General features: G+C 41.1%; 2 protein-coding genes across 5 annotated transcripts; one reads left to right on the top strand and one right to left on the bottom strand.

The window, feature by feature from the left end:
- Positions 1 to 400: 400 nt before the first annotated feature.
- Positions 401 to 12,801, bottom strand: agpat4 (1-acylglycerol-3-phosphate O-acyltransferase 4 (lysophosphatidic acid acyltransferase, delta)). Of its 3 annotated transcripts, none has more exons than XM_077495594.1 (11): positions 12,558 to 12,801; positions 11,595 to 11,725; positions 6,093 to 6,164; positions 5,650 to 5,831; positions 5,403 to 5,572; positions 4,202 to 4,363; positions 3,963 to 4,116; positions 3,771 to 3,873; positions 3,606 to 3,681; positions 2,784 to 2,982; positions 401 to 1,068 (listed from the first exon to the last, which is right to left on the bottom strand). In XM_077495594.1, the coding sequence occupies exons 4-11, from the start codon at positions 5,825 to 5,827 to the stop codon at positions 977 to 979; spliced, it is 1,134 nt and encodes a 377-aa protein (XP_077351720.1). In that variant the 5' UTR covers positions 5,828 to 5,831; positions 6,093 to 6,164; positions 11,595 to 11,725; positions 12,558 to 12,801; the 3' UTR covers positions 401 to 976. The 3 variants fall into 3 exon arrangements, with proteins under 3 accessions (XP_077351720.1, XP_077351719.1, XP_077351718.1); XM_077495593.1 differs by having other exon boundaries at positions 12,569 to 12,801; XM_077495592.1 differs by lacking the exons at positions 11,595 to 11,725; positions 12,558 to 12,801 and adding an exon at positions 6,275 to 6,526.
- A 55-nt stretch (positions 12,802 to 12,856) lies between these two features.
- LOC144001771 (uncharacterized) lies at positions 12,857 to 15,427 on the top strand. 2 transcript variants are annotated; one of them, XM_077496322.1, is made up of 2 exons: positions 12,857 to 12,994; positions 13,102 to 15,427. In XM_077496322.1, the coding sequence occupies exon 2, from the start codon at positions 13,168 to 13,170 to the stop codon at positions 15,085 to 15,087; it is 1,920 nt and encodes a 639-aa protein (XP_077352448.1). In that variant the 5' UTR covers positions 12,857 to 12,994; positions 13,102 to 13,167; the 3' UTR covers positions 15,088 to 15,427. The 2 variants fall into 2 exon arrangements, with proteins under 2 accessions (XP_077352448.1, XP_077352449.1); XM_077496323.1 differs by having other exon boundaries at positions 13,077 to 15,427.
- Positions 15,428 to 16,288: the final 861 nt, after the last annotated feature.

Raw genomic sequence — 16,288 nt, 5'->3', positions numbered from 1 at the left:
GAAATTACCCATTAACTGTATAGTTGGTTTTACTTATAAGCTTCCTAGTTAAAGGGCATGATGCAACTTAAGATTCAAATTGGAGTGTTAAAATAGCCATATTTTTCACCCACACGTTTTAAGAATCATATATTGGACAGGAGGCACTACTATGGCACAATGACTACTGCCCCTATTTTTCTATAAAGTGAAATAATGTTGACGCGGTCGGTCCGAAACTTTAACTTTTGCTCTGAGCATGATCCTGGCCATGCGCGTCGCTGGCGTCCATTCCGCGTTTCGCCAGAGGGGTCGCAAATGTGCAAAAACTCTGAATCCTGCATCATGGGCCTTTAAAGGTATTCTAGTACTCATAGATCAAAGAGCAAAAAATAAAAAAATAAAACACTGACCATAGCCATTCTTTGGCCATCCCCATTTTATTACCTTCACTCATATGAATGCTACATAAGAAATGTTGGTTACATCACACAAAATGTGCAATAATTGTATACAAACTTGTGTATTTGTAATTAAGTTCCAGAGACGAAATGTTGATTGTCACACATATACCGGTACTCAAGTTTTACAATACAATTAGCATACACATACGTACACACTCGTAGAGTTCAATATGTACAATTTTGGACTTAATATATGTGACTATTCAAACAGAAAAATGGTGATTTAATCATAATTCAATTTTCTCACGGTGCTATTTTTTCATATGATTAAGTAGTTGCTGAGCTTGTTGTGACTTGAATTTCAAAATATTATGTATGCTTGCCTAAAAACGACGACAGTTTTCTCAGCAACTTGAATGCCATTCTTCCAAACACTGTCCACTTGATTCTCGGGAGTACACTGCCTACATTGTTCTTTCGGGCAGATCTCCACTTGTTGCAGTAGAAAGCAAGAATGCAGTCATAAAGCTAACTTGAATCTCCATTTTGCTGCGGCTGTGCTATGATGCATCTCCAAGCGCTTTCTGGCATCCTCAGTTGTTGTTTTGACGAGTCGTCTTGCTCCCATAGTTCGAAGATCTGTTAATCTCAGTCTGGCCAATCATCCAACGAACTCCCACTGAAGCTGAGAGATAAACATTTGTTCTACATTTAATATTTTACTAGTGGAGTGCAAAACAATGACATACTTGAGATTGTTGCCACATGAAAAAAAAATGAACATTCTCCCTGACAAAGACTTGGTAAGATACAGCATATTTACTTAAGATATTGAGGAATATACTCTATGTACAAATATTTTATGATATAAAGTCAGTGTTTAGCACATAAGGGAACTTTATTTATTAAAGAAACTTGCACATAAGCTTCATTCACTCCCCTTCATGGCATTCGGAATCATGAGTGCTGGCTCACGTCACATACATACAGGCAAAGGCTTATTTTTTATTTATTTATTTATTTATTTAACTAATCGGAAATCCTTTCAAGTGGAAAAGGATTTATTCAGTAATTCCAGTGAAGCGCGAGTTCTTTAAAACGCTTTGTCATAGCTGTTGTGAAATCGTTATTTAAATAGCGATAAGGCGAGATGAGTTGAAGTTAAAGAGATAACAACGGTTCTTGCTTTAGTAGCAATCATAATCATCACAAACATGAAACGCCACTCCCTCTCCCTCTCTCTAATACAACACACTGTTATACTGTGTTTTAGTATGTTTGTATAGTTTAGTACATTTGTAAAACTGCAATGTGATAATAGTGATTTAAGAGGTGGATTAGGTCACTTTAACTCACCGCGATCGGCCCAGGACAAATATATGTCAGCTGTTAACAATAAGAGTCTCTTAGCTAACAAATGTTAATCATGGCTTAAGAAGGTAATACCACAATTTATTTTCAAACATTTTTAAATCTAACATATGAGGAAGGGGAAAAACAAAATGAAGCTAACCACCATTTTTAAAGTGACAGTGTGTATTATTTAGTACCCTCTAGTGGTGAACTAATAGACTGCAATGATTTTGAAGCTTGCACACTACAGTGCCACAGAGAGACCACACTTCGCAAGACTACCACTTATTATTCGGAGTGAGTGAGCGAACAGGCTAGCATGAACTTGCCGGAGCGGAGAACAAGAGTGGCTAGCGGGAGAAGATAGCGGGAACAAAACAGAGCGAGACGAGGGGTAGAAGCCCAAATCATGGGACACAACGACGACCAATTGCAGGGCCCAGCTGTGGAAGGTAAGCGATTGGTGACCCATTGCGTCAAACGCTAGCTGCAAGCACCATCAGAGGCTAACTACATTCACTAAGTTTTCCTCCTTGCTACCTCCGGGTATCCATAGCAGAAAGATCGCACCAAATCATGTCACCCTCCTGGTAGGTTCGACACGACTTATGTAATATAATGAGCAATTACTAGACCTATGTTTATATTTTTTAAAAATGTATACTGATGTACTACAACAAAGTTGATCAAGTTCGGTCACATTGATTTGCCACAAAAAGCTAAAGAAAACGCTAACAGAAGCCCACTGTTCAAAATTGACTGAGGTGCTGATACACAGTCAAATTTTGGGAAATATGCTGACATCTCACATTATGGAATATTTATTGTAAATTATGGCGTTCATTCTTTGTTTGACTTCAGAGGTTCCACTGTATTCAGACACATGTAAGTACATACTAAGCGTGACTTATAAAAACAAATGCAACTTACATTACAAGGTGTCAAATCTGCCGCTTTGTGAAACAAACAAGGGCAGGTTAAATGCAAAGAGGGTCAATTCAACCCTTCAAACAGATTCATGTCCCAGTTACTTTGAGTGAAACCAACCTGCAGTGCAGAGCACCACTGAAGCCAAGATGGTGGCCACTGATCCCGAAATGATGAGCTGTGCGAGGAGCAGGCCCAGTGGGTACAGGAGCAGGCAGGACCAGAACAACCAGTTGATCAATGACCAGGGGCGGCGTGGAGGACTCACGATGGGGCCGGGGTACCGCCCCGTCCGCAAATAGCCCTCTTGAAAACCATCCTTTACATTCCCATACAAATAAAAGGTCAGCAAGGAGAAGGTGAGCATATTGATCGCAATTAGTGACATATTCAGCTCAACCTTAAACATTTCTTGACAATAATAATGTTATATGTGACCTTACTAGTCTAATCATGACATTCTGATTAATATTACCTTTGTGGAATATTAGTTACGAAGCAAAATCCAGCTATTTTTAATCCATCTCAGAGGGCGGCCATTTTGCCACTTGCTGTCGCTTGAAGATGACATCAGTGTTGCTCAGAGCTCAGGCAACGACCAATCACAGTTCACCTGTTTTCTGAAGCTACGCTGTGATTGGTTGTTACCTGAGACCTGAGCAACATTTAGAGATGTCAACTTCAGTTGACAGCAAGTGGCAAAATGCCCGCCCCCTGAAATAGATAAAAATGGCTGCTGCTTAACTCATATTCCACTAGCACAATATCAACCAGAATACCATATTTAGAATAGTGGGGCTGCATAGAACATATTATTGTCCAGAAAAAGGGGGTTGAGTTCCCCTTTAAATCATAATCACTGTTGTTGTTTTGTCATTCAATAAAAAAAAAATAATAATTTAATGTTTAGAATTTGTTTCACTGAGGCAAGAACCTTCTCACCTTCTCCTGGTAGAGTTTATGCAGCCAATCAGCACAGTCAGATTCATCTTCTGGGATCAGTTCCAGGGGGATTCTCCTGCAAGTAACCAGGGCGAATGCAGCTCTCAGATACTGGCAGGATGATCATGTTTATGAGAAAGCACAGCCACAAAAAGAAGTCAGTACCTCACATATAAATCTGCATGGTATTTCTTTCCACTCAGGATTCCCAGCAGAGTCGGCATTTCGTTGTTTCTGAAGTTGAGTGTGGAGTCGTACACGGCTGCGACTGTGCAGAAAAAAAACAAGACACGATGGTTTGAACTGTGCGCTCGTTCAAAAACGGACATATCGTGACTGATAGTGACAGATACTCACCAGTTCCTCTGAGATTTTGAACAGTGACCCAGAAGCCTTTGGTTCTTGGTAGAAGATGATACTTCAGTTTGGGCAAACCTTTGGTCTCGGCCACCTGCATGCTGATCTGGTGCTTCTTTGGTGTGAAGCGAGTTCCTTCACAGTAAAGCAAAAACTAGCACCGGAAAATTATTTATCAGTAGTTTTATTCCAAGGTGCTAACCACTGATAAAGACAGGGGACAACTCAACAACACATACCCAATAGTTTTCAGGATAGTCCCTCAGGTTCTGAAGACTTTGCGTCACCGTCTTTCTGTCCTCTTCCCACTTCCTCTTGCAGAAAACGATCTCCAGGAAGTACCACATCCAACCAATGACTGGGACGTAAGCCAGCTCTTTTTTGGCAAGAACTTTGGAACTCTGAAAAACATTCAGAGCATGTTAAAGAAGCTGTAAGTGGACTTCAAAGCTCCTTTTTTTTTTCTTCAAAATATGGGTAAGTATTCAAAAGTTTTTTTTTTTTTAAACTTATAGACTATGTTTAAATGTGGTAGTCTAACTTCATCTACATTCAAAATGGAGTCTGAGGAGAGACAACACAAACAGGATCTAGAAAAGAAAAAGTAAATGAGTTAATATTTAAATATGATGTTCACACACACAGTAATATGAAAATCAGCACTCTGTTTTTGACCTCAGACTTTAAATCTTCAATCAGTTAAGATAAATTTAAAGTGTATGGAAGTTTTGTTGACTGGAACACATATCACAAAGTGTTTTTCAACTTTTATGTTTAAACTGATGGTTGTAAAATTCTTGATTATTGATACCCTAAAACAACATACATTTAGAGCAAAGTTTCCCAAACCTGTTCAGCAGTTTAGTTCCTCTCTAGACACATTAAAATTAGTGTTGTCCAAAAAAAAATAAAAATATCACACTAATCATGTATTAATGCAGATTAATCACACTATTCATTTTGACCGCAGATGATCCTGTAGCTTGACAGCGGATGGTTACATTAAAGGTTGCGCAGGTTGTGTTTGAGCAGTAAACTACATGCAGTAAAGTAAAGCATTTAATAAATGTTTGCATATGATATTCAGAATATTTGTTATTTGTATTTGTTCATCTAAGATGTGATTAAAATGATTAAAAATTTAATTACTTGACAGCTCTAATTAAAATATTTCATATTTTGCCTTAAATCTACATATATGGTGCATAAAATAATGGCATAGAATACAATAGAACATAGAAGACATGCACACAACAAACAAATCAAAAAGCCATTTTACTTGAACCCATGTTTGACCAATGGTGCCCATAAGCAACACATTAATAGCCTACTGGCCTTTTCTCTTTATCTCACCAGTGATGGGATATTTTGATATCCTACAGAGGTTCTAGAAATGATTGTTTGAAAATGTAAACATAAATAAATAATAGGCTTTCTTACCCCGAGAACTCCGAATCTTTCACAGAAGGTCCAACCACACAGGAAGTCTATCTCAAAAGTGTGGTTGAGAACCACAATTGCATTTTCCTTCCCATACAAAGGGTAAGACTTTGGATCTGTATAGAGGGTGCATTCTGTTCCAGACCACCACTCCAACGCTGCTACAAGCTCTATGAGAGGATATATACACATTTGTGAGGCTGCGTGATAACATCCAGATGCAACATGATGTCAGTACAGTACTTACGGCTGCAGATGGAGTAGGCGAATCGGCAGTTGACCTTTCGGGCGAGCTGCTTGTTGAGCAGCCACAAAGGTAGAGTGCATAGCTGCAGCAGGTTGATGATGAGACCGCTGACCAGGAACACGTAGCAGATGATCAGGTGGCTCAAGAAGTGGCTTTTCAGCAGCTGGACCAGGCTCATTGCTCTGGAATATTTGAACAACATCTGTACTGTAGTTGTGTTAACAGTTTGTGTTGTTCTGGGTGGTGCCTGCATGCACCGCCCAACTAGAAGCGGCATAACGCATTTCTTTCATTGCAATGTATCAGTTCATTTGCACAATGGATTCTTTCACTTGAAGGCAGTATAACGTAGCTGTTGTGTTTATTCATGTCAGTACAAGAGCTAGGTTTGAAATGCAGCCAGTAAAAAAAAAGAAAAAGAAAAAAAAGAAGTTCTCTCTCACCCACGTCAGCAAGCAAAGTAAACAGTATTTTGCTCCGTGAACCAGAAGGTTGCCTCCAACTTCTTGTCCAAGCTAAGGTGAGGGAAAAAAACAAGTGTATTATAATAGCATGGCGCTTGAATATCTTGTTCTTCTGCTCCTGCTTCAAATCCCAACGTGGGCGTGTAAAAGTGTGACTTAACAGTTCCACGGTGTCAGCCTCGGAGTCGCTCTTCCTACCACACCCATTTCATATGATTTCACAGACACGCCTGGATTACTAAAACAATGCCGCTTGGCTGAGTGGCGTGTGCCCGATGGTGCTAACTTCTGCCTGCTAAGATCGTCTATAGAGTTGAAGGTTCACGGCCACAGTCGCGACCGCTGGAAGTCATTTTCAGACTTTGATAGCAGAGTTGTGCTGTCGGTCACACTTCTGGGTTTGTCCAGGATTCGTTTTTTTATTTTTTTTTATTTTTATTTTTTAATCTAAAACATAAAAAAAAACATGATGACAATAAATGCAATACTTAAACAACAACAACAACAACAACGTATTAACAACAACAAAAAATATGAAGTGACATTTCTTTCACTGCGTTTCCTCATTGGAAGCTGCCGTATTATACTGCGTCCATATTTGGAAACAGGAATAAGGGACTTTTGACTTGGCCTCGAATACGATACCTGAAATGACCGTGGTTTGCAAAACAAAAAGATTATTTGTGTATTGGTATTATTTTAATTACAACAGATCGCAGTTAAAATATATATATATATCACATTGATAAAAGCGTTGCGCTTTATGGAAATTCATTTGCTGGTGGGCAGTGACCTCTGGTGGTGGCTTGTAAAAAACGTACAGCAAAACTCAAATTGCAGTCCTATTTTTTATTGTACTGTATGGAAATTTTATTTACACACTGTTTCTCAAATACCACCTAAAAAAACGGCTCCCAAAGTACTAGCAAAATGACCAACCATAAAATAAAATACAGCAAAGTAGTAGGCCCAATTAAGCGTTAAAAAAAAAAAAGACTTAAGAGGACATGACAATAAGAGTTAGATCAAAGGACAAGGTGGTTCGAATGCAAGTTGATATGTTGTAATAAAGGTAACATGTTAGCAAAAATGTACAAAGTTAAAAAAAACAACAACTATCATTTAACATGTGCAAATAGACAATATTAATAAAATACAGTATACAAGTATTTCATGACACTTTCGAGAAGTTTAATTTGGCCATCACTAGTTGGCAGACACCATACTAAGCTAACATAAATAAACAAAATTAAGTTTTATGAATTTAACTGTGTGGCGACACGGAGGTTGAGTAGCACGTCTGCCTCCCAGTTCTGAGGACTCCGGTTCGAGTCCAGGCATCCGCCTTCCTGGGTGGAGTTTGCATGTTCTCCCCGTGCCCGCGTGGGTCTTCTCCGGGTACTCCGGTCTCCTCCCACATTCCAAAGACATGCATGGCAGGTTAATTGGGCGCTCCGAATTGTCCTCGGTGTGCTTGGTTGTTCGTCTCTGTATGCCCTGCGATTGCCTGGCAACCAGTCCAGGGGGTCCCCCCGCCTACTGCCCAGAGCCAGCTGAGATAGGCGCCAGCACCTCGCGACCCTAGTGAGGAATAAGCGGTTAAGAAAATGGATGGATGGAATTTAACTGTATGCAACACTTTCAATAGTTCCTATATCACACCACTAGGTGGCAGTATTGCTCTGTTAGTTTCCTAACCTATGGTTGCAGTGTCACTTGTCAACCTCTCGACATTAGTAGATGTGCTATTACGGACGCCATATGAGGAAGGCATTCGACCAGGAAGCACGCATCCAAGACAACAGGGTTCTTCTTGCTTTGGCAATATAATGGGCAGATCTGAATACATTGAATAAAACTTTTGTTAGCTCTCACAACCCATAATGTAAATATCAAGTGTGATTTTAGAACTGAGGGGCCTCACGTGTTTATGATCGTCACATAAGATGAAGTATTCAGGAGGCATATAAAAGGCCTCACTTTTAGGTGACGGTATTCACCTAATACGTCTATTTTGGAGGTTCCGCTTTTGCTGAGATGATTTTTGTTACATGCCATTCCAGGGCTGTTATCTGTTAAACAGTTAAATCAAGTAGAAAAAGGCTATAAAAAGTGAGGGGAAGAAGCTTCCGTGCCGGCAACTAAAACACAAAGGTTGAGACTGAGATGAAAAACACATTACAAACTGTACAAGTATTGCACTTTCATCAAGTAAAACGCAAAAGCAAAACCCCAAACTCTAAGCATGTGTTAAACACATTTTTTGTGTAGTTTAGGTCACTGGTGATCTTAAAGTTTTGTGAAACATCTGGTGAGAACATGAAGAAAAGCGTGAGTGAGTTATCATGAAGCCTCTTGTTTGTCAGTGTTTCGAGAAAACGTTTTCTACTTAAGACACCTCTTTTATCCATTCGCCGAAAGGAATGTATCACCAAGTTATAAAAATGCCTGTGGCAGACATTTTTCACAATAATCCTGATGCAATTGCCCACAGCCAACATTTTAGAGCCAGGAAGATGTATCATTTTGGATGTGCATCACAAGAGCCTGATGTATAAAGAACCCTTTGAGGATTGAAAGTGACATCACTGCACAAGTATGCGTTAATAGACATTATCTACTTTTATCCAACAGTGGTCTAACCCTTCCAGATTAAACATGAAAATAAAATGTTCATTCCAAAATGATGATATTATATTAATTCCCTGTTTCACGTCAGTTTGTTGAGCAAAAAAAAAAAAAAAAAGATGGTTGAAAGAATATGTGCAATATGAATTCACATGGAATGTCTGGTGTTCCACAGGGTTAAATTCTGGGGCCTTTGCTGTTTTCATTGAATCTTCTTCCACTGGGTTCCATGACAGTTTGATTAATCAGAAGAGTCCCAAACATGGAAAATGTGTCCTCATTCGGGCAAACGTCAGTAAATCAGCTACTAAATCTGATTATGGAATTTGAACGTCATCAAGCGAGAGGATGTGCTCACATTTTCTGAATGCATGTTCGACATATCGGAAAAATAATGACAACACAGCCCGAGGCCTAAACTTCATTTGACATCATGCATATGTTCAATAAGGCCATAATGAGATCCTGATGTACGCAGTGTCTCCTGCAGTGGACTTGGCACTTAGCGTATTTAAGCTAATACCATCACCTAGGTGCGGAAAATCAAAATACTGCCTGTTTATGCAGTAGCGTTCCCTCTGCTTTGGCACATGTCAGAACTGGGATTTGCTCAGGAAGGGGACGAGTGATTCAACATGGGCTTACATGTGCTGGTCATCGCACACGAGTGAGAGCAACTGAATGTGTGTTGGGAGCATAAACAGATGGGAACATAGAGTACTCGATGTTCTCCAGTCATGTTCAATACATGCGGTGTGAATCCATATATATCACATTGAATTTATTCACATGCAATCTTGTCTAAAATCATTGTGACTTATCACAATGAAATTGGGGGGAAATGAGAAATGTCAACATTCCTTGCCTCTTTACAGATACGCGTCCTGCATTTGATCTGATCCAAAGTCAGATAAATGTGAGGGCTTGCAGCAAAGTGCACTTTGCACTGGCTTTATTTTGTGCAAGGTTATCGAGAGGTCAAGCCTTCACAACCGGATTTAATGACACTAAATGGATCTGCTCTCAATTTCACACAAACCTAAGTGGAAACAAGCCTCCGTTTGACACCACCTTGACCATGACTCAAGCATATTATCTAATTATTGTTTCCATTTGTGCTTTTAATAAGTAGCACAGTGCATAAGTCACCACTTGCTTTTTTGTTTGCTTTTCACAAGACAGTCAACCCTTAATATTTCACGGTTATGAAAAAAAAAAAAAAAGAATGAGGATTTTCGATACCATTTCTTTTTCAGACTGATACCAGTAGGAGCACTCAACCCTTGAGTAGGCACCAAAGTTATTTTAGTTAACTAAAACAGAAAAACGAAAACAAAAATTCATAAAACAATTTCGTTAACTAAATAAAATAAAAACGAAAATGCTTTAAAAAAACCCCAAAACAACTGAAACTACATTTTATTTTCACAAAACTAACTAAAGCTAACTACAATTATAGCAACAATGTCCTTTATTTTAGTCTTTGGTAATGAATTTAATGCATGAGCCTTTGGGGATGATTTTAAATGTGATTTTTAAGAAGATTTATTTTGATATTTACCGGAATAAAGACATTCAAAAGTGACGTAATCTAGCAGCAGCCAATAGAAAAGCACCTTCAGATGATCTTGCTCCCATGTTTTTTTTTTTTTTTTTAATATTGCTCAAAGTAATACACATTAAAAAATAAATAAATAAATAAATAAATAAAACTAATACTGAAACTAACTAAAACTAAACTACAACTAAGCATTTATTCAATAACTAAAACTAATAAAAACTAACAGAACCACCCTGAAAACTAATTGAAAGTAACTACATTAAAAACAAAAAACAAACTCAAAACGAAATCAAAACTAACTAAAATTAAAAATTCCAAAACTATAATAACCCTGGTAGGCACCGATACCAATACCAAGTACCGATACTACTAGTACTTTTTTGATATGTAAAACTTCCCCCCCAAAAAACAATGACAGATAATTTTAAATAAATTATCCCAATATATACAATTTTACTTAAAATTGCATGAAATTAATGGTATTTTTTATTCTAATTTCTAGTTCCTGATCATAGACAGCCACATGAGGGTGGCCGAAACTGTGCTGATACATTGAAATAAGGTCAGGTATCAGCCCGTTATGGATACCTGGTAACTGTACACACCAGGTGCGTCCAAGTCCGAGCCCCTATCCAGCCTGTTTTTTTTAAGTTTCCCAAATCCAACACACCTGATTCATATGATCAAGATTGTTCAGACGTCTTCTTCAAAACTTGCTGGTGAGCTGATCATTTGATTCTGGTGTGCTGGAGAAGGAAGACATCCAAAACAGGCTGGATAGCAAACTATGATCTGAAAACACTTAAATATAATTTCATACTCATAACATTAATTTAAAAATAAATGGCTTATACACTTCTGCAATTCTCAGACTTACTTAAGCCAACAATAAAGTTACAAGATAAAAAGAACTTTATTTGTAAATTTGCGGTCAAGTCAACACTGTAGCCTGTGGTGATTATCATACTGCTAAAACATCTGGCACTATTTTTGCACATTTGTTGTTTTTCACATTGTGAATAAGAGAAAAGGAGCAAAAATGTGATTACTGCTACATGTTGAGAAACGTATCCCTCTTTTGCTTCTACTCCAACTGAACACCCAACCACTTTACAGTATTGTCATGTCTTAAAAGTTGAATTTCTCTTCATTGGGCCCGTGCGTTGCAGGAGCTCAGTTTGCGGTCTCAACATTTTGACAACTCTCGTTTGTCGGGCGCCCGAAGACTGGCATAAGGAGTGGATATTTTTCCAGTGACTATGGGGATTTATGCCCTGAAATAAATGACTTACTTAATTCCAAGTGACAGATCCACTTCTTTGCTCTGGCAGGCGCAAGAGTCACTTTGTTCGGGGGCGGCGATGGTCGACTCGTTAAAGCGGCCAGCGGGAACAGTAAATTCTGATGTGATTTCACTCGGATTCTGTGAAACGGGAAAACACAGCTTTTCCTGTGAATGAACTGCTTGACTGTCAAGCAAAAAGCCAGTTATTCATTTATCATGCACAAAAAAAAAAAAAAAAATATATATAAAAACCTTTCACCAAGACACTTTCATCGCCTTTTTCTTGTCACTGTGTCAGAGAGGGGGATTACGTAAGATGTACTTAACCCATTTCCAAGGAACTGTGTGCACTTTTTTTTTAACATTGCAAAAAAGAGGAGATATTTTAAAAAATGAACAAGTGTTCCCTCGCTATAACGCGGTTCACTTTTCACGGTTTTGTTGTTTCGCTGATTTTTTAAAGTACAATTTTGTATGCATTTTTTTTTTTTTACAGTAATATACCTCTTTTATAAAATTTATGAAGGTTTGAACATTGAGAATGTTTAAACAAGAAATAAATATGTAAATGCCTCGTTGAGAAAAGTGCATGAACTGTGTGGTGAGGGACTTTAGAGCCTTAAAACATTTATAATAGATGTAAAACATAAAGTTAATTCAGCGGATTTTACTTATTGCAGGTATTTTTTGGAACCTATAACACCAGCGGAAAACGAGATAACAGTACATCAGACTGACGGTGTATTTTCATCAACAATAAAGTTTTGCATGGTTTATAGATCATGTTTGTGTAAATAAATGGTAAAAAATATAAATAAAAAGTCAAACTTATTTTTGACAATTTATTTAGTTTACAGTACCATGTTTTTAAATCACTTTCAGTGACATGCTTTTGTAAAAGTGCAACGTGAAAACAAAACTTATTTTGAAAAGCAAATAAGGAAAAAAAATGTCTTCAAGGAAGACGTACCTGCTGCTCACCTCTTGCTTTTATGTGTCACCGTCCGTTCTATGGCTGCTTTGCTCTGGCTGCTCATATCCATATCACACCGGCAACGCATGCAGAAACCGACCCTCAACTGCTTTTGGTTAGGAAATTGTGCTCGTTCGTCCATTCAATATTAAAAGATATCCAGCGTTTGGCATTTTTGCTAGAGTTGCCTTTTTTTTGCCGTCTTCTTTGACGGCGAGGACATAACGTAGTCATATAGCCACAAGTGGAGCTTTGTTTACATGTATTGAGCCAATGATATAGGTTGTAGAGGTTTCCTCCGGCCACTAGGGGTCACTGGGGTACTGAGTTTGTTGTGTTGCCTCGCGGCAGCAGTTCTCCATTTTGGTGTGCTGCCGACAGGACACGTTGTTACAGTGCTGCCGACTTCATGTTGAGCTGCTGACGTTGTTCATGTGAGTCTAATTAATGTTTAATGTGTGATTATCAGTTAGGTGGTGATTCTTAATGTTATCCACCTGTTTTATGTAAGCATAGCCATTATATGTTTGTGCCTCTGCAGGGCTCCTTCATCGCTGTCAATAAATGATATTTGACATTGAGGAGTGTGTTTCTTCATGAAGGAGCCATGGTCATCGTTGAATGCTGCGTCCCTAGCTGCGCTTTCAGCACTGCCGATGTGTCTGAGGCCCTCGCCATTGCTCTGTTGGCGAACCATGGCTTTGTGCATCAGAACCCACCTGCCCAGGCGACAGCTCAGGCGCCTACTTTCCAAGGCCCGAAACTTGCCCGACCCACAGTAGACATTGGTGTATCCATAGAGGAATGGAACGTGTTCACTCGTCGCTGGGAAGTCTTCCGCGCTGGCTCGGGCATAGGAGATGCACAGGCCCCTTTCCAACTGTTTCAGTGTGCCGGGCCCAACTTAGGTGACAGCCTATTGAAAGCCGATCCCGATGCTGCTTCCAGGCCTTTGCCAGATCTCATCGCTGCCATGCGCTCACTTGCTGTCATCCCGGTGGCTACTTGTGTGCTACGTACCGAGCTGCTTCAGTTGCACCAGGAACGTGATGAAACGTTCCGAGCCTTTGCTGCCAGAGTGAGGGGGAAAGCGGAGACATGCGCCTACGCTACAGTGTGTGAGTGTGGGAGGGATGTGGACTTTACTGACCACATCATCCGCGATGTTTTGATCAATGGCATCTATGACTCGGACATACGCCGTGCCACTCTGGGCATATCTGATGTCCTGCGTAAGCCGGTGAATGATGTGATTGCACTAGTCGAAAGCAGAGAAATGGCCAAGGAGATACATGCCACCAGGTACGGCTGTGCTGACTGCAACCGCAACGCCCCTTCGCAGGCAGCCACACCGCCTCTGCCGTCGTCGCCTCCGTCCACCCCGTTCGAGGCTGTGTTCGCCGACTTCTTTGACTATGGCGGGCGCCACTACTTGGTCGTTGGGGATCGGCTCTCGGGCTGGGTGGAGGTTCTGAGCTCTACGGCGGGCACGGATCTGGGTGGCTCGGCTGGTCTGGTTCGGCACCTCCGTTCTTTCTTCGCTACCTTTGGGGTGCCTGAGGAGCTTTCGAGCGATGGTGGTCCTGAGTTCATGTCGAGCCTCACTGAGAACTTCTTCCGCTTATGGTGCATCAGGCATCGTGTGTCCTCGGTCGGTTTCCCGCAGTCGAATGGGAGAGCTGAGGTCGCTGTGAAGACTGCTAAGCGCCTCCTTGTTTCTAATACCGGCCCTACTGGCACCCTCGACAATGACCGCTTTCTGCGTGCCATGTTGCAGTTGCGTAACACCCCTGATCCTGACTGCAACCTCTCCCCGGCTCAGATTATCTTTGGTCGCCCCCTTAGGGACTCACTCTCTTTCATCAACAGGCTGGAGAAGTTCTCTAGCCCGCACATCCGTCCTCTATGGCGCCAGGCTTGGGCGGCCAAGGAGGACGCTCTCCGTACCCGCTTGTCCCGTACTACTGAATCGCTGAGGGCTCATTCGAGGCCTCTCCGCCCGCTGGCGCTCGGCGAGACAGTGTTCATCCAGAATCAGATGGGTCCGAGCCCTCATAAGTGGGACAGGTCTGGTGTGGTGGTGGAGTCGCTGGGCCACGATCAGTACCGTGTCAAGGTCGACGGGTCAGGGCGCCTGACTTTGCGCAACCGTCGCTTCCTCCGCGCCTTCACGCCGGCTGCCCCCTGCATTGGGCAGCCTCCGTCGGGTTCGTTGCCACTGCCCCTTGCCCAGGTGCTGGTTCCCCCGTCGGTGCTTACGGGCCCTGTGGTGTCCCGGGTGAATCCTCGCCTGCCGAACGATGTGCCCCGCGACTCGGCCTCGGATGTGGACGTGCCTGCGCCGAGTGATGGACCTCCCGTGGGGCTCGTGGCCCGTGGGGTTCCTGTCGCTGTTGATGCGGCTCCGGCTGCCACGACCCCGCCTTCGCGGTCGCCACCTTTGTTGCCCCCTACCCCTCATCCATGTCGTGTGAGGAGGCCGCCCAGGCGATATGAGCCTGAGAGTGGCCGTTGGATTCGTGGCTGAGTCCGTCTACCTATATATCGATAGGCTTCCGGACTGGGGGGGATGTAGAGGTTTCCTCCGGCCACTAGGGGTCACTGGGGTACTGAGTTTGTTGTGTTGCCTCGCGGCAGCAGTTCTCCATTTTGGTGTGCTGCCGACAGGACACGTTGTTACAGTGCTGCCGACTTCATGTTGAGCTGCTGACGTTGTTCATGTGAGTCTAATTAATGTTTAATGTGTGATTATCAGTTAGGTGGTGATTCTTAATGTTATCCACCTGTTTTATGTAAGCATAGCCATTATATGTTTGTGCCTCTGCAGGGCTCCTTCATCGCTGTCAATAAATGATATTTGACATTGAGGAGTGTGTTTCTTCATAGGTGATGTTTAACAGAAGCCACTCTTGGCCAATCACAGGCCAGTTATGACAAACATGGGGTGGGGCTGATGTTGGGTTATATTTATTTATGTATTTATTTATTAGAGGACAAACCAGCGTCCGGCTTAGGGTTGTTTAGGCAGGACTGTCCTGTTGTTTAGGCAGGACTGTTTCAGTGATGTGTCCTGCGTCCTGCACATTTGAAGACATTTTGTCCTTATTTGCTTTTCAAAATCAGTTATGTTTTGTGGCACGTTGCAGTTTTACAGAAGCATGTCACTGCCTTAGTGGTTTAAACACATGGTACTGCAAACTAAATAAATTCTCAAAAAAAGTTTGATTTTTTATTGATTTTTTCTTCTTTTTTATTTTCGTGACACAAACATGATCTATAAACCATGTAAAACTTTATTGCTGATGAAAATACACCGCGAGTCTGATGTATTAATATTTTAAAATGTGTCCTCCTTTTTGACCTTATGGAAATGGCTACCCTACTGACCACCCTAAACACATAGCAATAAGGAATCAGCATTTTGTCCTAATTTAGCATTTTAAAACGTGTCCATGCTTCGTTTTAGAAAAGCCTGTGAAATTGTTAGAAATGCAAGTAGCTGTAGCAGCTAGCAGCCATTTGCTAAAAGAGTAAGGGAAAGCTTAGCTAGGCTAAGCTAACAATGCTAGTTACAGTAAAGACACATTTAAGTCATAAAACAAGCAAATAATAATACTGTAGACCTAACTCATAGCGTATTTATATTGATATTACCTTGTTGCCTGAGAGCCTTTTCAGTTTGTGATAGTTCAGTAAGGTTCCTCAGCAGATGAAAAAAGTATGGAAAA

The sequence above is a fragment of the Festucalex cinctus genome, chromosome 14 (genome assembly GCF_051991245.1).
Source record: "Festucalex cinctus isolate MCC-2025b chromosome 14, RoL_Fcin_1.0, whole genome shotgun sequence".
NCBI classification, from domain to species: domain Eukaryota; kingdom Metazoa; phylum Chordata; class Actinopteri; order Syngnathiformes; family Syngnathidae; genus Festucalex; species Festucalex cinctus.
This window is presented reverse-complemented; position numbering and strand designations above follow the sequence as displayed.